Here is a 23294-nt window from a genome sequence, read left to right as displayed (position 1 = left end):
ACGCGGTTTTAAAAAAAGAAAAAAAATTGCAAAGACAACAGTCACTGTTAAAAAAAATGACGCTGTTAAAAATTGCAACAGTCACTACATTCATATTTAAGAAAGCTACGCATGTTAAGTCTTGTAAGCGTATGCAGATTTAGCGTCTTTAGCGAGAGACAAGATCCTTCTTTGGTCGACAGTTGACAGTTGAAATAAAAAAAACATGACAGGATATACCCATGAAAAGAAATAATTATTGTTGGTATTAAAAAGGGTGGCTATTGGGAAGTTTGTGATTCGGCGGGAAGCCGAGTTACTTGAGTCTTAAGTAGGCCAGCAGATATTTCTTCTGCGAAGCATATCTACTGGTAACAGAAATTTATTTCGGGGATACCAAGAGAGAGGGTACGATATGAGGAGGAGCAACATACGCGCGAGGTTTCCAGCCAACATTCTAGCGAGGCTTCAAACCAACACACGAGCGAGGCTTTATACCAAAACAAAGGCCTGTAGCTGGTGCTCAACTGTGAATAAAGGATTCTCTGGCTTTGCGTTAGCGTTCGCACTGAAACTTTGATGAAAAACAAACAAACGAGGACAAAGACCGTAGGAGGGAAATAAGACGAACGGAAACCCTGGTAGGAAAGGGGATATAACGTTAAACAAAGTCATTTCGATTAACAGATCAAGTTTGCGACACATTGACGGTACAAAATGTCGCGTTAAAAGTTGCCTGCGTGCTATGTTGCATCAAAAATCGTCCTTCAGTAAAAGTTGTACTGGTAAACATCATTTAAGTTTTAGAGCGGTCTTCAATTGTGTGTCAAAAGTAATTACAAGTTTGCTTTGCTACACCCTAGATCTGTGTTGGCTAACAAAATTCGCGCCACCAATCGTGTCTTGATCGCACGTGTTTTCCTGCGTCGAATTCTAATTGATTCATTGCGCTGTTGGATAGAGTAATAACTTTGGTCAGTTTTACGAAACTCAATTGAAGCCCGCTCTATAAACACGACGGTCTGGACAAGTTCAGGGATAAAAGTCGCGGTTCTTGACTTCCTTAACCATATCTCCGCGCACACTTTCAGCGGAAACATGTAGAGAAAAATACACACAATAACCCGCTCCAGTTATTTGGCGTTAAAAATGCTAAGAAAAATAGATCCTTAGACGATGTCTGTTCCGAGAAGCGAATTAGTTTTTCGAGATTTAAGCTCGGGGAGAAGAGTTCGCTTCTCCGGCCGAACATAATGTCCACTGAAATAAATAAATTAAGGACGGTGCCTACTAATACAGAAGTATTTATGTGTGGTTTATGACTATGCAGAAAAAGCAGATCTTAGCAAGGGCTATTGAAATCCAAAAAGAAAATTGGGGGTTACCATGCATTTTTCAGAGATAATTAAGCAATAATATTTCTAAAAAGCGCCAAAATATAAAGCAATGTATGGCAGTTTTTCCAAAATTGAAGCTTAATTATCTCTGAAAAATGCATGGTCACCCCCAATTTTCTTTTAGGATACCAAGAACACTTGCTAAGTTCTGCTTTCTCTGTATAGTTTTCAACCGCGCAAAAAAATTGCTGTATTAGTAGGAACCACCCATAGGAAACCCGAGTATCTCGAGATGCGCAGAACGTATGCGCAGTGACAAAAGTAGGCACCGTCCTTAAATTAATGTTTTTGTCAAAGAAAAATATGAACTGGTTTATCGAAATTTTTTCTGCTGGTTCAAACGTTTTTGGTTCGAGCCAGCCGGCCCAACTGCTCCCTTTCATAATTCTGGACCCAGTAAAGACAAGCGTAAAAGAGACTTGTAACATCTACTTGATCGACCCTAAGTAATGATAGTATTAAAGATGCCAACATCTGTAAGTATATCTATTACAAGTTATGCAACCGTTGCAAATCTGGGAATTTCAGACCAAGCCAATATATGAAAATCGATCGCAATCAACCAGGGTAATTATTTTCTTACGGCTATCGATTGACCATCGATTGGCCGATACAAGTTTTTACTTAACTGACTAATTATCACCCACTGATATCGATTTAACAAATCGACGACAGTTTTCAATGGTCTATACTCTTATAGACCATAAAATGACGTCAAAAATGTTCAAAACTCAAGTGGAACCACGAGCCGCAGGCGAGTGGTTTCACTGCCAAGTTTTGGACATTTTATGGCGTCATTTTATGGTCTATAAGATTATAGACCAAAGAAAACTGCCGTCGATTTGTTTTTTACAATAACATGGAAAAAGTACGAGCGGAATTGGCTATTTTTTTCGTTGAGAAAGCGCGCGCGTTACATCCGACGTCATTTTTATTGTCTGCACTCTTATAGACAATAGCTACGAGCCAATCAGCGCGCGGGAATTTGGACAGTTATTGTAAAATAATGTATTGATTTCCGATCACCGCTTTTCATATAGATTGGTCAGGCCGGTCTAGTATGCACCGGAGTCCCCCTCACCGTGGATTAGAGCAATATTGTACCGGTCAATAGCTAGTGAACGATTGATTTTCAGAGCTGCTGATAAACGTTTGGTCCAGCAAGAGGTACAGTTTGACAGCAAAAAAAGTGTGAGGTGAATGAGATCAATTATTGGAACAAAAATCGTAAATATCCCTTTTCCAAGTGAATGGGTGTAACTACCTCACGTACGTGGTCGATTGATTTAGCCGCCTTTACCTATAATTAACCCAGTACAACAAATTCTTTTGAACATGCTCACTTTTGCACATTACTACTCTTTTTTTTAAAGCGGGTATTATAATGCAATGACAAATTACAGTTCAATTAACACTGAAGTGGTTCTTTAACAGAGGATGACCTTTTTACAGTAAGTAAATTAAAAGAAATGGAGTTGTGTTTCCTTCGCGAACTATACGCAAACTTGACTAGCGACAATTACTTCAAATAAGCGTGTAGAATTCGGTACTGATCAGAAATACTCAGGATCCAGTTGTTCAAAGAGGGGATAACTTTATCCAGCGGATAAAGTGTATTGGTTTCAATACATTTTATCCGCTCAGCGATTTATCCACTGGATCGATATCGCTTTTTGTACAACCGGAACCAGAAATATTTAACAATTATTCCACGAGCGCGCGTTGGATATGAGATGATAGATAGCCAACGGGGCGCGTAGCGCCGAGTTGGCTGGCTATAATCATCTCATATCCAACAAGCGCAAGTGGAATAAATGTTTTATTGAAAACAATCAAGAAATATTGCTAGATCTTACTGATTTCGCTGTGCAAGAACAACCGGAAAACAATTTAATGGTCGCCATTTCTCGGGCATGGTATAATGGCTCATATACCATGGCCGCTAAGCCAATCAAATCCCTTGAATTGCATTATACAATGATTCAGTTTTTAATAATAAGTATTATTTCTCTGTTAACTCTAATAACAAATATCATGTATACATTTGTTTACAACTTTTTAACAACTTTTTACATTGTATGCATTCTAAAAATTGAATGAGATCTTTGTACATGTGTTCTTCAGTGCGCTGCAGGACAGACATTAAAATAACAATAATATAAATAAGAACACAATTATCTGAATAGTACAACTGAAATAACTTAATCATTCCAAACCACCAATGGAAACTGTAAATATCGCGAGTCTGTCTCAGAGGTTAGATCACGCAGCGTCACTAATGAAATCAGTTTGTTTTTCTCATACCGTCACTTTCGTTTCCTGTCTTCAGAAAATTTCCGTGAACGCTAGACTCCGAAAACATAAAAGTCATTAATCACCTAATATTACTTTTTGTATTTTTGTGTGTAAATGAAATCAGAGTTTTCCGAAACGCTATATGGTCATTAATCGGTAGCCTGAATATATATCTGTTGGGAAAGACATTAGCCGCATCAGAAATTCGGATTAAATTGTGAAGAAAAACTAGCGTTTTCTTTAGCAAAAGGTAACCTCAAACGTTCGCAACACTAAACAACTAATCTTTCTTTTTCTTGCGCGAAAAAAGGCCACCTAGCATTTTAGGAAAGTCAACAGCAGCTCGTAAATTTGGAGGAGAAGATTCTGTTCCTAAACATTTTCGGCAATTTTTAATTTTCAGCTAAAGAATATTTATTTGAATAGATCATTTTGTATTAGCTTACACAAATACACCCATAATAGGGCATAAAATGACCTGGGAACACAGAAGGCAACATTTTTAAAAGGTATTTTACTTAATTAAATGTCAACTGTCGTTGGCTGTCCCTGTGTATCTCTCGTAATTCAATCACTGGAGTCACCTCGATGCCTTTATTACAACCCAACAACTTTTTAAACTCCTCTCTGTATTCCTTGTTTGTAAAACAATAAATCAATGGATTCATGCAAGAATTAAACAACGCAAGAACGTTGAAACATTTATGCATCGGGCTTACAACCTTCGTGATGCCAAAAGGACTGAGAAGATAACTCGTTTGCGCGGGAAAACCACACACCGTCAAGGCAACAGCGGTTATACCACACATGCGCAGTAGCACTCTCTGTTGCCTCTTTCTGTTGGTGCTTTGGTGACCTTCCCCGGGGTAGGACGGAGAATTTAAACTGATATGACCAAACGTTAGCCATGTTATAAAACAAGGAATGTAAAATGCGATAAAACTGTAGGCAAAAACAAAAGCTCGAGTGCCGTGCTTCCCGTAGTGAACTTTCTTAGAGACGCATCTTCCCCCAGCTAAGCTGTATTCAAAAAACTTGTTCATGGATAGAATGCAAGTTACGACAAACATGCCTATAATGTAGATAACAACACGCTTTCTGGCGAACTTAATCCTATACTGGGCTGGTCGTAGCACGCAGTACCATCGTTCAATCGCGAGGCATGCTACGAGAAGGATAGAAACTTTTCCCATTGCAAACAGAAGATAGCGGTTTGCTAGCAGGCGGCAGAAGATCTGGCCACGTAATCCGGAAGGGGCTGGGTAAGAGGACTTGGGAATGGCGTATCCTGGCGTAGCTACGAGGAAGACTCCTGTAAGAAAATAAATGGAAACTGCTAAGGGTTGGTACTGATCTTGAGTCATAATTTGCAAGCGACAGACCGCAAACTGCAAAACTTAACAGTCAATACTCCTTCCGTTGGTCTATAAAAGGCGTGCAAGGCTCGTACTCGGGATCTTCGCTTCTTTGTTGACCCAGTATTGCTATTCCACCCCCCCCCCCCTCTAGCCTGCGAGCAAGCTCAAGAGAGCTTGTTCGCAGGCTACCCCCCCCCCCCCCCCTCCGAATAAGAGCCCTTTCAATGAAACTTTGAATTAGGGCAACAAAATACAGTATTCGGTGTATGATTCACAATTCGGATTATATAATATCAGTGAACTCACCAGTTAGCATATCTGCCACAGCTAAACTGAATAGGAGAATATTATGCGGTTTCTTCAGCATGGAAGGTTTTTTCACAAGCACTATGCAGAACAACAAGTTGAACAAAAACGAAGCTGCAGCAATCAAACAGAACAACACCTGAAGGGTCAGGTCGAGGTTCTTGTTGGACGGTGGCTTGGAGATTCCTGTCGGGGGTAGGGTAGTGGTGTTGTTCATGCTGGCCATCGTTTCCCTGCGAATTGATCAGAATTTTCTCAGGCGAGAGTCTTAAGCAATCAGGGCGAATCTGGTTGAATGCTATTGATTTCAGTACTTCTCTCTCGACACTTAAGAGCGGCTGCCTGAGAATATCGAGAACTCGCGGTCAAAACTAAAATTTCGGATTTCCTCATATTTTGTCAGAAGAATGCCTTTAGAGAACTATTTACAAAAATAACAATAAAACTTTCCAAAGATTTTTCGTTTTCGAGAATAGGCCTTATCACGGTTTTCGACGCCATTTTGACGAGTAGGCAAACACGTCTGAAATAACAGTGTTTGGATGGGTGTCAGTAAAACGCGGGGTCGGGGCCGGGGTCGGGGTCGGGGTCGGGGTCGGGGTCGGGGTCGGGGTCGGGGTCGGGGTCGGGGTCGGGGTCGGGGTCGGGTTCGGGGTCGGGGTCGGGGTCGGGGTCGGGTTCGGGGTCATTTTCTAAAATTTTTTTTCTTTCTTTTTCTTTCTTTTTTCTTTCTTTTTTTTTTTTTTCCAACATCACAGGTCATTTGTGGGTCAAATAAGGATTAAAGCCAATCTAAAAAAGTTAAGTCTTTAAAGCTTACTAGCTTAGGATAGGTCATCGGTGACAACACTCGATGCCGTTCCGTATTCTGGCGGACATTGGTTCCGTGAATTGACTACCTTTTATTCTTCTAAGAAACGAAATGAGGCAAAAATTAAAAGGTACGAGACAATATATCTCCTTGAACTAACAAATTCTTGAACTAGAATGTGCATGATCTTACTATGAACACCCCCACGGTTTTCGACGCCATTTTGACGAGTAGACAAACAGGCTTGAAATAACAGTGTTTATTATTCCACTATTATGTCATTTCACCAAATAAGGTCAAGAGAACGCGCAAAATATATATATGTTATTGAACTAGCGTGAGGTCCGTATTGGGAAAATATTGGTCGAGTTCCTTTTTTTGCAAGTTTATGGACCGAGCCGAAGGCGAGGTCCATAAACTTGCAAAAAAAGGACGAGACCAATATTTTCCCAATACGGACCGAACAAGCTAGTTCAATAAGGTTTTTATTATATAGGCTTTCCCGCTTGTTGCTTTCTAGTCCACGTGAAACTTGTTTATGATCAAGTTGTGCGAGAAAAAGAGCAAGAAAGCCTTCTCAATGCTGACGCGTACTCACAAACAAAAACCACGTGGAATAATTCTGATTGGCTCGCGCACGAAAAGGCGACTTTTTATTGGTCAAGGTTTGTAGTCAAAATTGCATTTCAATCGTCTTCATCGTCACTTAAAATGGCTCGGCGCTTGCGTAGCGGTGGCTGATCATGATTCGTAATCTGGGTGTTAAACGAGCAGTTTTGGAAATTTGCTCCTTGAAAAATAGCCGATCCGGCTTCTTTTGTGGTCGTCATACTGGTACTTTCCACTGTAGTTGTTGCCTGTGTATTGCCAACTGCTTGGAGCTCGCTTGTGGTTGTTGATGAGCGACTGAGGGCTAACGACATTCTTCGTTGATGCTGAATGGAAGCCGATTTGTAGGAATCCAAGCTTTTCAGATTTCGATGTCCACTCAGTTGGGCCACGTAATTTTCAGGAACATCTGAATCCAGCAATCGTGAAATGCAGGTCTTTCGAACCGAGTGATTGGTAACGCGTACTGGCAAACAAGCATTTTGGGCAGCTTTGGTGAGTAGCTTCCCGATTTCATTCTTGCCAAGCGGACTTTTCTTGTACCACACTGCATCAGTAGCCTTTCTTCGATGTTTTACGGCCAAGTAGAATGGTGCTTCTGGTTTATTCATCTCGATGGGCCTGTGACTTCTGAACAGCTTATAGTACTTGACTGGACATCGCTCGTTATGAGTAGCTTGAGCAGTAGGATAAAATGCTCGGTGACCGCTTGCTTTGTCCTGCCCCTGGCGCGTCTTCGAGCCTCTCTCAGCTTTCCAGACCAGCATTTCATTGCCTGTGTCCGGGTCAGTTTCAAGGCTGACGTCGCCCCACTGAAGCCTTCTACTTTCATCTCTTGCTCTAAAGCCAAAATGTAAAGCCAGGAGCCACCAAACTGTGCGCTGTAGAGCAACCGGGTTGTGCTCGCCAAATTCTCCTTCGGCAAAGAGCTTGTCTTCTTCAACAGCGGTGACTTCTCGGCTTGCTTGTGGACGATTGCCTTTCCCTCTCTCCACGACAAGCTGTTTTCTTTTTGCACTGAGGACTTCTCGGGATAGCTTGAATTCGTCACCTTGAATGAGATTGGCTTGTGACCCGTGGGTATTAAGATAACGCTGGATGCTTCGTTGCAGGCAAGTCAGAGTTCCAGGTTCGTATTCGTCGCCATTTTTCTTTCTTACATCTTTAAAAAAAGCGCAGAGCAGCAGATTAAGTTCCACCCAGGGTATTGCCTCAATATTCCTGAACTCGTTCCGTTGGTGGCAAAATTTCCCCCATATTTTAAGGTCAGATTTGGTTTTCTCTGTAGTGCTTCTGGCCTGCTGTTGCTCAATGAAGTCGCGGTACTCTGAGGCCTTGTCAACGGAATCTTCTTTGGTTTTTTCGTCGAGTTTGTTGTTTTTAGAGCTTGTTTTCGTTCCTTCGTCAGTGCTCTTGGAGTAAAACTCCGACATCACGATTTAAACCGACAGTTCCCACTATATTAAGTTAATTGGAAACAGTTTTTACTTTGCGTTGTCAAAACTGAAACAGTAACCACGAAACACTTGACGCTAGCGGTCCATCTTAGCGGTCCGTATAGGAAAATTCGGACCGCTCAGGGAGCCAATTAAAATGCTCCTTTTCATCGCGGACCAGTTCAGCTATATAATAAGAGACCGTAATACACTGTAGTGAACCGGTTTGACCGGTTTACAACAGAGCGAATACGGACGGAAAAGGCAGGAAAAGGTGCAACAATGGCCGGACTGGACGAACCCAACTTTGACTTGTTTGGGTCCTTTGGACTTGAATTTTTAGAAGACGAACTCTTAACAGAAACAGACTATTTAACTGAACAAACAGAAACTACTGAAACAGGTGGTGTTGCTACAATTACCGAGCAAACAGAACAAACAGTAAGCGGACAACTGAACGACGAAGACATTGACAATTTTATTGCTGAGAACAGAAACAAAAACACAACTAAAAAGACGCAAAGTGACCTTAATGTGTTTTACAGATGGGCAAAAAATGTCAACGAAACAAGAATTATTGAAAACATACCAGAACAAGAACTGGACAAAGTTTTGGCTCACTTTTTTTTAAACGTACGTAAGACGAACGGGGACGAATATGAACCTGATACGTTGACGTCTATGTTACGAAGTTTCGACCGCTTCTTAAGGGAAAAAGAAAAACAATACAGTATACTCACAGACAGACAGTTCACGAAGGTCAGAGAAGCTCTATCTTCAAAGCGAAAACAGCTTCGCCGTACCGGCAAAGGGCAAAAGCCAAACAAAGCTCTCGGACTGAGCGAAAATCAGATTCAGAAGCTGTGGGACGAGAAACAATTAGGATACCACACACCGCAAAGCCTTTTACGTACAGTCTGGTTTAACAACACCCTGTTCTTTGGTTGGAGAGCTCGTGACGAACATCACCGAGTAAAGTTTGGAGACTTCCAAATAAAATGCGAAGACGGCCCCCAAGGAAGAGATTATGTTGAGTGGATAACTGAGCGTGGAAGCAAGACTCGTACTGGAGAACACGAATTTGTCCCTGACCGCACGTTCAACCCCAAAATGTACGCAACTGGCGGATCACGTTGTCCTGTGAGCATCTTTAAAGAATATCTGGCAAGACGACCGCCTGAAATGGCTGCTGCAGATTCCCCATTTTATCTGGCGTCCATTGTTAAGCCATCATCCGATATCTGGTTCAAGAAACAGCCTCTGGGAAAAAATTCGCTCGGTTCATTTATGAAATCCATGAGCGAGGCCGCCGGGTTGACAGGCAGGCACACCAACCATTCGGTCCGTAGGACGATGATTTCAACGCTCAGAAAGGAAAATGTGGAGCCTTTAAACATCATTGCACTTGCTGGACAAAGAAACCTTAAGTCTTTAGACAGCTATTCCAGTACGTCCACAGAGCAGCAGAAGGACATGTCCTTGAAACTCAGCAGCTTCATCGAGGTATGTGATGCACGTGAGAAATCTGTCGCTGAAAGCCAAATACTGACGCCAAGAGCTGATCCACAGCGAGATGAAAGTGAGGGCAAACATTTGTTCACTGGAGCTGTCTTTAATAACTGCCAGTTTACCTTTACCACTGCCGATGCTGGCCATGCCACAGTTCCACAGAAGAAATTCAAGAGAATCTTGCCCCTTGTAGATAGTGATGATGAACTATAAAGAACTTTTGTTGTTCTGATTTATCGGAACTGGATTTGTCACTATAAGTTGACGACATTTCCCTGATTTTGAGACTTTCTTGAATATTTTGGAATTACAAAATTATTGTAAAACGTGGCTTTCAATGGACGAATAGTTTTTGAAATGATGCAAGCTCGAAAACAAGTTTTTAGCATGCCAATCACTTGTCATTTTTCTTTTCATTTTATCCAATCAAATTAAAGACATTTAACTGGCTTTCTGTGTTGTTTACGTCATTCGTACGCGCCATATACCGATGGACAGATAATGCCGGGTGTATTTCAAAACTGTTACCAAAACAGAAAAGCCAAAATAACAAATCTTTCTGTAGTGGAATAATAAATCTCTTATTCGATGGTTTTACATATAATACGCGCGGACATTTTGCTCATTGCTCGTATTTTTCCTCGCCCCTTCGGGGCTCGGAAAAATACTACGCAACTCGCAAAATATCCGCGCGTATTATATGTAAAACCATCGAATAAGATATATTTGTACGGAAATCCGATGTCAAATAATTTTCATAAAACATCACTTCTGAAAAATTCATGAATTGGAAACTTTTGACACTAGGAAAAGGATTTTAAGAAAAGAAATTGGAGGGATGTAGCTGTGCCAGTAAGCGTCCAGTCGTGTTTTGAACTTTCCATACATTTGTCTGTATAGCGAACGGCCGTAAACTGCTTCTAAAAATAGTTCGCGGGAAAAAAATACAGGGAAATGTATGGAAAATTCAAAACATCACTGTACGCTTTCCGGCACAATTACATCCCTCCAATTTTTTTTATTTAAAATCCTTTTCCTAGTGCCAAAAGTTTCCAATTCATGAATTTTTCAGAAGCGATGTTTTATGAAAATTATTTGACATCGGATTTCCGTACAAACACTGTTATTTCAAGCCTGTTTGCCTACCCGTCCAAATTGCGTCGAAAACCGTGATAAGGCCTATTCCAGCATAATGTGAAATGCCGTGATCGCGTCGCAGCCGGCGTTAAATTTTGACGCGATTTGGTGCATTTTCAAATCGCTCGGGAAGGAAGACGGCTTAGCGTATTAAAACGATCTTTTGAAGTTAAGTTAGGCATTCTTCTGAGAATACGGTCTTATGAAAATATTGCTGGAGGATTCTTATTTACATGCAGTTTTCAAAGTCCGAAAAATCCTATTTTCAGCATTTTTGTTGACACTTAAAATTGTGGGAATTTTGCGGACAAATATCGTGTCCTGGTACATCGAAATTTGTAGCAAATATTATACTTCATGAAATATTATATTTCATGTACTGAAATATATAAAAAAATCCAGCTTGGGTAATTTAAAATCCAAGCGTTGACGGAAGTAAACACATAGGGAATTTTAATACATTTTTTTTCAAAAATGGCAGTATCTCATCCTCACTGTCAATAAAATGTCGTGACCGGCACTACCGTACTGATTGAGCTGGACAAGCGAAGACGAGAATTCTAAAAGCTGAAGAACAAGGTATCTGTGTTTTCAATTTGCAGGTCCTAGACTATGTATCATAAACAGAGCTGAGATATCAGAGCCGGTAGAGAAAATTATGCTTTCACTTTAGTGCAAGGCTGGCCTTATCTTCAACAGCTACACGGCTATAGTATCTTTGAATGAGCACTTACCGTTCCAATGCCTGCAAAGTAGACATTTAATGAACCATCCCCATTAATGCGAGGAATACCTCACCCTTCTCAGTCCGATCCGGATAGAAGAGCACCAGAAAATAACCAAAGTTGTTTGCATAATATGGCCATCACTGTGTACATAGCTATTTTAAACTTGCCATTTATAAACAATGACGCAAAATAGGCCTTATCACGGTTTTCGACGCCATTTTGACGAGTAGGCAAACACGTCTGAAATAACAGTGTTTGTATGGGAATCCGATGTCAAATAATTTTCATAAAACATCGCTTCTGAAAAATTCATGAATTGGAAACTTTTGGAACTAGGGGAAGGATTTTAAGAAAGAAATTGGAGGAATGTAGCTGTGCCAGAAAGCGTCCAATCGTGTTTTGAACTTTCCATACATTTCCCTGTATTTTTTTCCCGCGAACTATTTTTAGTAGCAGTTCACGGCTGGTTCGGCATACAGACAAATGTATGGAAAGTTCAAAACACGACTGTACGCTTTCTGGCACAGCTACATCCCTCCAATTTTTTTGCTTAAAATCGTTTTCCTAGCGCCGAAAGTTTCCAATTCATGAATTTTTCAGAAGCGGTGTTTTTTGAAAATTATTTGACATCGGATTTCCATACAAACACTGTTATTTCAGACGTGTTTGCCTACTCGTCAAAATGGCGTCGAAAACCGTGATAAGGCCTATGGTTATAGATAGCAATGTGCGTTCTTGGTTTGGAGTGGTTTGCTCGATACTAGAAACTGTAGGGCCGTTTACACGACCGAAAAAATTGGAACGGCTCGGATAAAAAGACGAACGGCTCCAACAAAATTTGACGTGTAAACGGTACTTGACCCGTTCAAGTCTTATCCGTTCCGTTCCTAAAAAGGTCCATAGGCGGCTATGGACCCCTTTCGGAACGGAACCGATAAAAAACGGTTCCGTACCCACATTTTTGTTTTCTTTTCAACATGTAAACGCTCGCCCTTTTTTCGGTACCGTTCTGTTACATTTTTTCTGAGCCCGTAGTACTCCACGTCAGTTGTTTAGCATACCATTGATCGTCAGAGTAAGTGCGGTAAGTGCTAAGATCAAACCAAGCGCTTGTTCTTGGAATTTGCCACAAGCTCCGTTCGACTGTGAAGTGCGATACAAGGGCTGTTAATAGGAGAACCGTAAGCCTTGTTTTTCTCGTAATTCGGTACATTCTCTCACTGAGGCATTTCTTTGAAGAATCACTCGCGCTGTCAAACGTGAATTTCGTGTCCTCTTCTTCAGAAGAAACCAGAAAAGTGCTTGTAAATCTATGATAGTCGGAGATACGCACAGTGTACTGTACGTGCAAGCGCATATGAACAACTAATCGAAGCAGTTTTGTTTAATTATTGCGGGCTCTATCGTTACCGGTCTCGAAGAAAACAACGTGTAAACGGTCTAGTACCCGTTCCAAGGGGCTCTCAAGTACCGTGCCTTTTTCTGTTAGGTACATTACAGAATTTCTACGTGTAAACGGGAGATTTCGTCTGGTACCGGTACTTGTTTCTAACCGAGCCGTTCCTTCTCTTTTAACGTGTAAACGGGCCTTGTATTTCTTCTTCCGCGATGTCATATTTTGCAGTTTCTACATATTTTCGGTTGCATTTATGGCTCAGTGCTCATTTTCGTCCTTGATAGACGACGAGTCCGGTTTGCGGTCAAAGTTCGTACTATTACAGCAACCTGCGTTTCTTTGGGTGAATGCCAGAAATGTATCTCCAGTCATCCAGGTCCCAACGCCAAGAAGGTGTTTGCTGACGACAAAACTGACAGTGGAATGTAATAAATCCTCGCGCGCGCATGTTAGTAAAGTTATCGATCATCTGATGTTGTTGATTGGACATATGACTTTACTGACTTTACATTGATGGAATACAAACAGCGGTGATATTTCTGATCAAGCTACGATGATCTTTACATTGATGGAATTTGATATTCTGAAAGGATGAGTCGAACAAAAATCTGACCATCTGCCCGCGCCGTAGCCTAACGAAGCTAGCCTAACGAAGCTAGCCTAGCCTAGCCTAGCCTAACGAAGCTAGCCGCCGTAGCCCAACGGAGACCGTAGACATCTAGTTTAGTCGGAAGGGGTCGAGAGATGCCTCAATACGCCCTAAAATAATAATAATAATAATAATCATCATCATCATCATCATCATCATCATCATCATCATCATCATCATCATTATCATCATAATCATCATCATCATTATCATCATAATCATCATCATCATCATCATCATACCATCGCCATATCATCATCATCATCATCATCATCATCATCATCATCATGGTGAATCGAATAAAGGCCTTAGAGGTACGGCATGTTGCTTTGCTTGCAGATACTGTTAAATGACATCTGTAGTGCGGAAATAATTCGGATTATTGTTGAATACCTTTTACCTGCAGGGGTATGTGTGTACTGAACGAGATTCAAAATTCGTTCAAATTAAAGTAGCCACAGCGATAGAATGATTGCTGAGAACATTGCGGTTTTTTAATATTATTTTTCTTTTTTGTTTACGTTTTATCAGTCACCTTTCCTTCTAAGACCAGAGTATTGCGTCTCTATACCACATGGTACCCTCCTCTTAGATAAAACAATAGTTTCCCCGCTTCCTCTTCTCTCCGCATTTATAACTACATTCATTGTCCTCTATTCACTAACATTGTTTGAGGGCCGGTTGGAAAAATCAAGCGCCTGGGATCTAGGGATTATTCCAGGAAACGTATGTATCTATTAACAAGTTGAATGCGTTGTAAACAGCTTTAAATCAATGTTATTTTCTTTACTATGGAAGAAAATACTCAAAAAGACTCAGAAAATGCTTTTTAATTAGCTACGATAAAGGTCGTTTAGACAAACGCTACACGGGTTAAGGCTGGTTTCCATATAATCGCGGATCGGAGCCGAGTGATCGCAGATCGCAATAAGGTCTGCGATCGTCTGCGATCATATGGAAACTAGCCCTTAGATAGAACATGGTTCTATCTTCTGCGATCGTCTGCGATCGCGATCGCAGGATCGCAGACGATCGCAGACCTTATTGCGATCTGCGATCTGCGATCCGCGATTATATGGAAACCAGCCTTTAGTGTTGAATCCTGCGAAAAAGATGAAAATACCGCAGCGTTTGTTTGATGGAAGTTTCGTCTTCAGTGAGCAATACCAGGTGTAGATGAAACTTTCTACTCGAAAATATGCCAAAGCGCCGGGCAAAATGGAATTTTATCTCATATCAGCGGTATCGAAGCGGCAGGTAAATACAACTCGGATACGACACACTACACTGTAGTTATAAAAACGTAAACCTGTCATTAACGGTCATTAACCCTAGCTATCGACTGTGAGGTAGAAAATGTCGCTATTTCATAAAGCTTCATTTAAGAACTGAGCAAATTGTCACTCTTCTGTTTAGTGTAAACAGTAAAAAACGTACTAGTTGCGTGAAGTACAATAATGAAATTTGACGTTGCGTTATCGGAAAACATGCCACGGCAATCGGCTTTTACGAATTTTGCTGTGGCATTACTTAGATAAGTTATCACTCACTCTATCTGTGAATAATTTTTACTTGGGCTTCCCAAAGGGAGAACAAGTTGAAAATTGCGCTTCGTTTTTTTTTTTTTTTCTTTTTTTTTTCCTCATTCAGTCACAAATCGCCGTCTGGGCCTTAAAACGCATGCGCAGGTAATCTTGTTCGCTGCATGGGTCGGCCATTTTTTAGTCGACGATTTTCGCGTTTTCCGAAGGAAAACACAACTTTTCGAAATGGTACATCGAAAGAAGAACTACTTGGGAATACTCAAAAGTTTCGATAGCGGAAATCCGAGAAATAACGGCGAAAAAACTGTGCTTCGAGTACAAATTGTTGTTTTATCCAGGCGACGAGTTAGCGGAGCGCGGACATCTCAAATCCTTATTCAGGCCACGAACTTTCTACAAAATTTTTTAGCACTTCTGGGAATTCAGCGGCTGAAAAATTACAGGTTTGATCGTGAATTTGTACTGAAATACTATTCTAATTGACCGATTCTTTATATTCTGAACAGTGTTAGCGAAAATTTGAAAAACGTGCCACGCACGGGTTGATAAATTCACTTCGAAATGGACTGATAGTTCCTTCAAATCGCCTTCGCGTCTCTCGTCTCGCATTTAGAATTATAAGCGTTTCTTTCTTAGGCGTAAACAAAGACTTTTCTGAATAAATTTTTCCTTTAGCAAAGCATTCTGTCTGTTTTTCTCTCTATTTTAATTGCCAAAACGTGACAACTGCGTAATCTTGCGTAAACAAACGCATGCACTGGAGACGGATCAAATTTCGCCTGTGTGACGCGAGGACAAATTTCATACAGAAATTTCCACGAAACACCAATTTCAATCAGAATTCCCTTATTTAAAAAAACAAAAACTTTTGCGAGGGGGAGATGAAGCCAACACAAGATATCCCTGCCCACTTTGCTAAATCCTGTTGGCCAGAAAGATGCACACATAGGTTGAAAGCTCGGATTTTACTGTCAGAACCAGAGGGTACAATTTAGACCAGGAATATACATTGCTTTCAATATACTTGCTTGTACTATGCTGTAAAACAATCAACAAATGACAACTGAGATTTTATCATGTCAACTTTCTGGCGTTTACAGCTGGGTATGCCAGGAAAGAAGCCCAAGTTCACGCACATATGCGTCTTGTTTGTATAGGAATACAGAGCAATGAAAAACTGTTTAGAGTATTACATTTTGTATTGTAGCGATAACTTTGTCATTCTCTAGGGAAAATATATTATACAAACTAAATGTATTTCAAATGTTTTAACTAGTACTTGCGTGACCACTGGCGATATCAGTTCGAGGAAAATACACAAAAAAATTTGTCTATAAATGTTATACCCAAACTAAATTTCTTACATGTTGTAGTAAAATAACAGATCGTACCTCAAGTATAACTGTTTTTGTAAGTTTCGATGTACCAGGACAAGATTTTGCCTCGAAATATTTCCTCATTTTCAAGTGTTCACACGCGAGGAGTTTAACAGTCGGCATGTTGTTGACAGGCTGTGATCTAGAAAACGTGCCTGCTTTGCACAGCTTCACAAACCCAAAAGTGATTTTAACGCCTGTAATTAGCATTATTATTGAAACAAGTTCTTATTTAGTAAGATATATCATAAATACTTGGTTCTAGATGCACCATGTGACAATGAAAAAAATTGCTTGAGATCTGGACGAGCAGAAAGGTGACATGACACTTTGACCTTTTCAAATTTGGGGTTACATCTCCCTAGTTAGACTTATTTTATTTAAGGTATATATAACAATACAAAACTTATTAGATCATTAGATTTAGTTTTGGAACAAGAAGTTTATAATTCTCCGGTAAAAATAACACACAAAAAATAATTTATTGAGACATGCCATCTTGTCCTTGCGTGACCACTGGAATTTTTTGAAAAAAATTGTCAAGAATTCCCTATGTGTTTTATTCCGTCAAAGGCTGGCTTTTAAATTACTCAAGCTGAATTTTTTATAAGTTTCAGCACAAGAATAGAGCTTTTCTTTAGTGTAACTTTCATTGTAAATTTCGATGTACCAGGAAAAGAATTTTGCCCGCAAAGTTTCCACAATTTCAAGTGTCAACAAAAATGCTGAAAATAGGATTCTTCGGACTTATTTTAGTATAGTAGTACTGATCATCGCTGTTTTCTCCTGGTATAAATTTGGTACCAGCGGGTGTTCTGTTTTGGACTGTTTCTCATGCAGGAAACTAATCCTTCCGTCAGGTATTCTTGAAATTGGTTTTCCCCAGATAACAATAGATTGTTACATTAAATAATGTCTTATTTGACTGTACTTGACCTCGAGTAATCTTTTGCAGGTATTTGCTTGGCTATTCTCCCTTTTTTATCGTTTTTGGTAAAATTTGCCAATGTTTCTTACCGAATTATTACCAGCCGATATTTTTTTATTAATCTTGACTGAACGTTTTTGGATAGAGCGGTTTTCAATTGACTGTCGAACGTAATTCGCGTTTGCTTTGGTTTTGCATTACTACGCTCTGTGATTGGTTAACAAAACTCGCGCCAATTTCACAACCAATGAGAAGCGAAACCAAAACCAATTGCGTTTTCGCCGCACACGTTTTCCCGCGCTTGACGCCGGTTACATAATTCGAATTCTGATTGGCTCGTTGTGTTATTTACATCTGTTGCCATTGACCAAAGCAAGGGAGACAATTGTCTGATTGGTTGATCTTTGTGCTAGTACCCAGATTCTTCTTACACACGCGCGAACTTAAATTTTACAAACAAATATGGCGGCCGGAGGGGCGAATTTAGTTGTCTTCGCTTTGTTTTAGAGATTTGGATAAAAATAGCAGTGTTTATACGTCTTCCTGTATCAGAATGGCGTATAGAAATAGCAATGATTTTTTTAAGCGCTAGGAAACTTTGCAGAAGTTTTCAAGTTTAGGAGCGATCGAATTTTTCCTACGCACCATCTTATTTTTTCGATCCTTCGCAACTGTAGATGTGTGAAAATGTTCCGCTGTAATAGCGGATTTGTTGGGTTGACGTAAAATTTTTACTGTGATAAATGTTAAAAGTAGAAAGGGTTTTGTTCTGTCGGTGGACGGCGAAAGTTCCGACGGCTCTGTCAATCGAGGAGGTGAGAGAATTCAAATCTTTGTGTATGCATGCATACTTTTTAAACAGTTTGTAGTGTGTTTTGTTTTTTGAGGAGGGAGCAAATTTCTTAAAGTAATCTTTAATCATGATAATATTCAAATTACAAGCTAATACGGACGATAGTAGGCCAGCTTTGTTGTTATGTGACTTCATGTGGTCGGTAACATAATATGCACAATAAAGATATCGTTCCAAACTTGTACACCGCGGACCAAAACGATTCCTTACAGTGTAAACTAATTATAGGAATTTACAAAATATTTTAGATTTCATCGTTTTCTAGTCAAGTTAAAGAGTTTTTTTGTTGATGTTTAGGTTCTGTTTGAGGGAGATGCACATTGGAAATGCTTGAATACAGGAGAAATATTTCAAGTCAGTTGCAAGTTAGCTTTGTGTCATTTAATACTGCACTTGTAGCTCATTAATTCAATAAATTGGATTGAAAAGCTCATTTTTAAAACATTCTGTTATTCCCAGGTTGACAGCTATTCTTGTACACATTAAAGTTGTTTATTTTGGTTTTTGTATAAACTCAAACTAGGTGCTCAGTTCCATGAAACTGATATTGAATTAGTAGTAAGAGAGTCAAATGTCTTTCTTGCTCTTAAATTAAATCAAGGAAGTACTATAATAATTTTTCCATTTGTTTTAGAAGGGATAGGAAAAACATGAACCTTTCATAACTTCCCGTTAACCACACTTGTTCTTTTGTTTTGAGAGTGCAAACTGATACTATTTTGCTCAGGGAAACCACAGCGGTAATTGGCTGGCTCTTATTCTTGATATTGCAAAGTTGTATTTTCTTATCCTGTCAATTATCCACAGTCTTGCCTCGCAACTATTCACTTACCACTGATGACAAACAGAAAATTAGATCACTTAAAAACTACAATCACTTCCCATACTGCCAACTGAAATGTTCTTCTTCAAAGCAACCACACCCACATGTAATCAGTACATATTCTGTTTATGAAAATAAAGCAGTTGCAACTATAACAAATGTTGTACTTCCTGAGTTTCAATTAATGATCAGAATGGAAGGAATGGGGGGGGGGGGGGGGGGAGGAAAAAGTGAGCTACATGTATGTGTTCCATCTTCTGAGAAGTCTCTGTTAAGTATTGTCCACTTTTACTAACCCTTTCACTACCAAAATCTGAAAGCTACAGCTACTGTAATTCTCCTAAGTAATAATAATTAATATAATTTGATGTCTTTGTTGGCTTTTCCTGAGAGTTTGATGTCAGAGCAAAACACCATCCCCTTATTAATTTTTGGGTTAATTCTTATGACCTGACAGTGACTCAACAGTGTATTAAAATTATAAGTCCTGAGAATTTAAAATAATGCTGTTTATGGACTCCCCCCCCCCCCCCCTTCATATTTCTCATGGTGCATCCCCAACGTCCTGCTAATTACAGCTTATCACTCCCACAGTCTGTGTGGATTACATCGCACAGAGTGGGTGTGATCACACAACTTGCACAAGGGATCAGGCTATTCAAAGGGCACACTATCCTCTCAATCGCTATCATAAAGAATGAGACAATTCATACTTTCTAGCTGCCTTAGCAGATTTCTTCACTTTAAATCATTTGTCCACCCAGCCCTACCTTTTTGAGGTTTTGAGAGTCACATATTTCTAGTCAAAACTGGATTAGGGAGTGCATTTGATGACCTGGATCCTAAGATCACTCTCCTTTGCCAAGTTGGTGATGATGTCATCTGCCCCTGCAAAGGATTTCCTTCCACCACAAAAATCTACACTTCAGATTTAATTCTCTGATTTTTCAATTAGGACAGGGGCTTTCCTTCAACCCACTTTAACCTTTTGTCCTTACACGCAAAAACCAAATTGAAGAAGTCAGTAATGCTAATCACTACACTGCTGCAGCCTCATAACTCCAGCTTAATAAATTTTGGATCGCACCTCATCTGCGAAGTCCCAATGCGTTCATTTTTACACAACAAATTACCTTCCATGTATCATTTAATAAGCATTCTGTAAAATATTCCTTACATTACATTTCATCATCCTGTTTTTCAGAGGAAAAAATAGAAGGTACAAGAGTGTTAAAGAGAGTTGAGTGTATAATAGTCCTCTTCTGAATTCATAAAATGATGTACAATACTTTGAAATATTGCAAATTGAAAGCATTTTATCCCTTATATCAATAAAGAATATTTTACATAAACCCTGGACAGAATGGAAAAGGAAATATTTATTAGTGTTTTTCCTTATATTACTGAAAGTTATACCAGACTTTGTGATTAGGTGTAGAAAAGTACTGTAACACTGGTCACTGATGTCACAAAACCCATGAAAAATAATCAGTTATTGTTTGATAATCAAAAGTAAGTAACCAAAAACAATATTATTGACTTGCATGGTGTATAACATTTGTATAATAATGTTATATAAATCACTACAGTGGAGTACCAATTTTTTTAACCTCCTAGGGAAACTGAATTTTGTTCAAAAAATAGAAGGTAAAAATCTGACTGAAGCAAATCCAAGAGAATGAACAACTACTGGTTCAAAGAATTGGGGGAGTTGAAAAATTGAGGGTTCAAACAAATGAGATTGCACTGTAAAAATAAATAACTGTAGTGTACATATTTCATAATTCATTACTCACTTCAAAGTTTTGAATTTTTCTTTTAAGTAAAAGAGATGGCTGATAAGAAGTTTGACCATTTATCTGTAATCACTGTTATCACCAGAAGGTAGGGTCTGGTTGCATTAAACATGGGAATCCTCGCCTGAATATTAGCCATCTACTCTCCAGATGATTTGTAAGTGACGCAAAACAGCTGATACATTTCAGGCTTTACGAAAAATATATATATATATAACTAAATGTAAGGTGAGGTTTTATCTTAAAGTATAAAGGAGATTGCCCCTTGCTCAACCTATTTTTGTAGCCTCTTGAAATTGAATAGTTATAAAAATGATTGAGTGACAGTGCTCTGTTGCTCATAAACACAATGTTCACAGCTCCAGTAGCCAATCTCTGTTGTACACACCATGCTAGAGCAATATCCCTACCTGGTCAACTAATCAAAATCTTTACTGCTAAAGAAAAAATTTACATGCTCAGCGAGTGCCTTCCAATTTAGTTTCTGAAGATAATTTATTGATATGCCCTGATGAGTCAAAGAGCACTTCACTTCTGCCATCATAAACATTTATCAAAAGAAAAGATACACAAGTGGATCTATCCCTTTTGCATGTAGTGCACAGAAAGTTTCACACAAGAATGCATAATTTACAAGTTTATGAACTGCCTCAACAAGAACTTCCATTAACAAAGTGATTCTTGAGCCATACTGTATTTTCATCCCATCTGTCATGATCTGTGATGGTAAATAAAAAGCTTACATCAATATTTATTTTAAATTTATTTTAAATTACAGCTAAAACACAAGGTCTACATCTACCAGAAAAGGTTACACCCTCTGTACATGGCTTTTGTACCCAGGCAGGGGCAGATCTTAAAACACTCCTAATAGACTTGTCAGAGTTGTTGCATTGGCCCCTGTGGGCAAATTGTTCCACTACTTGACAGTTCAGATCAAGATTTCAAAGCAATGATGTTATAGAACACTACCACAACAATCTGTACAAATACCTCATTAAGCAGGGATGCTATAAACTGAAAATGTTTAACTGAATGCTGCTTCTATTCAACTTCTGTTAAACATACCCACGCTTGTGTGACAAAATAATGTGATGCAAAATGTGTCACGCCAGCAACAGAGAAGCAAATATGTCCGCGCGCAAAGAAAAACTTTGACCAGAAAGAGTGTATTGGGGGTACACCTTAAAAATTTTGTTCGACGTCGGCAAATTATTAAGCTGCTCCTTGAAAATATCTCACCCAAGCCGATTCCCATATCACGAATTCGTTCTTTGGGTATAAACAGAAATGCAGGGGCGTTCAGATATTTTCGTACAATTTAATTTCACTTGCGAACTACCGTTCTGAAAACAAATGGCAAAAAAAGTTAACGAAAACGTCCACAAAATTGACATTTGGCACAAGGTAAGTTTAAACTTAGTACGACTTGGTGAGAGCTTGATATTACTGGTAAATTATAATTTGCTAAATCTGGAAAGGCCAGAAAGTATGATGCTAGAAAACTAATATCTTCAAATTGGAATTCGATCAACGCAGCTTTGTTCGGCAAGAGTGTATTGGGGGTACACCTCAGAAATACACCAAATTTTGGCTACAAGTAGTATATTAATAGACTGACACCCTGTTCATGGGAATTCCCATATCACGAAGGGAGACAAAAGTCTCGGGGATATGATGAGAAATTTTAATACGCAGTAAAATAAAAACTAAATTTTTCAATCAAAACATTCACTTCGACGAAGAATAAAAAGTACTGGTTTAAAACGGTAATTACAACCCTCACATGGACAAATAACTTCACCTCAATGCTGTAGTCGATTTTTATGAAAAAATAATGAAAACAGACAACGCAGGCTGTTCTCGTTGAAGGACACCACGAAATTTAGAATGACAACAACACAGTTTCTTTATTGCCGCGAAAGGAAGCGAATGAAAACTAAAAATACAAATACAAGGAGCCAACAATACGTTGTACTTACCAGAAAAGATATATTTCTTTCGCTTGGTGTTGGATAAGATGTGAAGCAGAACCTCGGAAAACAGACATCGCGCAGAATGCCTGGACATCATGAATAATTCATAGCCACTGAAGCGGCAAATTCGAATGCGATCGCGCTTTGAAGAGCTATAAATTAGAGAAGAATAGGCCGAAACTAGGCAACTAGGGTTTACAAAATTCACTTTCCCGAGTCTCAGAAATGATAATCTCAAGGTTCACGCACGGCTTCTTGAAAATCAAGGATTAGTCTGCAATTTGCACTAAAAAAGAATGAAATTGAGAAAGTAGAAGTTTTATGTTTTTCCACTTGAATATACGGTAATTTTGCAAATTTTCGTATAGGCAGTCATTTTGGAGAACTA

At 39.3% G+C, this 23294-nt stretch overlaps 1 protein-coding gene and 2 long non-coding RNA genes across 3 annotated transcripts; 1 reads left to right on the top strand and 2 right to left on the bottom strand.

Moving 5' to 3' along the window:
• Positions 1-3159: 3159 nt before the first annotated feature.
• LOC146470350 (5-hydroxytryptamine receptor 4-like) lies at positions 3160-11659 on the bottom strand. Its single transcript, XM_085121986.1, has 3 exons — positions 11572-11659; positions 5336-5568; positions 3160-4983 (listed from the first exon to the last, which is right to left on the bottom strand). Exons 1-3 carry the CDS (start codon positions 11595-11597, stop codon positions 4190-4192), a joined length of 1053 nt encoding a protein of 350 aa, XP_084978112.1. The 5' UTR covers positions 11598-11659; the 3' UTR covers positions 3160-4189.
• Positions 11660-17835: 6176 nt separating this feature from the next.
• On the top strand, positions 17836-18744 carry LOC146470349 (uncharacterized). The gene is made up of 2 exons (XR_014867017.1): positions 17836-18273; positions 18609-18744. It is a non-coding gene; the product is annotated as an uncharacterized LOC146470349 (long non-coding RNA).
• A 1519-nt stretch (positions 18745-20263) lies between these two features.
• Positions 20264-22977, bottom strand: LOC146470348 (uncharacterized). The gene is made up of 2 exons (XR_014867014.1): positions 22913-22977; positions 20264-21648 (listed from the first exon to the last, which is right to left on the bottom strand). It is a non-coding gene; the product is annotated as an uncharacterized LOC146470348 (long non-coding RNA).
• Between the last annotated feature and the right edge of the window lie 317 nt (positions 22978-23294).

This window comes from Pavona decussata, unplaced genomic scaffold (genome assembly GCF_977016875.1).
Source record: "Pavona decussata unplaced genomic scaffold, jaPavDecu1.1 SCAFFOLD_114, whole genome shotgun sequence".
In the NCBI taxonomy this organism is placed as follows: domain Eukaryota; kingdom Metazoa; phylum Cnidaria; class Anthozoa; order Scleractinia; family Agariciidae; genus Pavona; species Pavona decussata.
This window is presented reverse-complemented; position numbering and strand designations above follow the sequence as displayed.

Coding starts and splice junctions, on each gene's coding strand:
- LOC146470350 (XM_085121986.1), bottom strand. CDS start 11,597: ATGTCTACTTTGCAGGCATTGGAACG. Junction 5,569..11,571: donor ACTTTGCAGGCATTGGAACG/GTAAGTGCTCAT, acceptor ATCAATTCGCAG/GGAAACGATGGCCAGCATGA. Junction 4,984..5,335: donor TGTGGCAGATATGCTAACTG/GTGAGTTCACTG, acceptor ATTTTCTTACAG/GAGTCTTCCTCGTAGCTACG.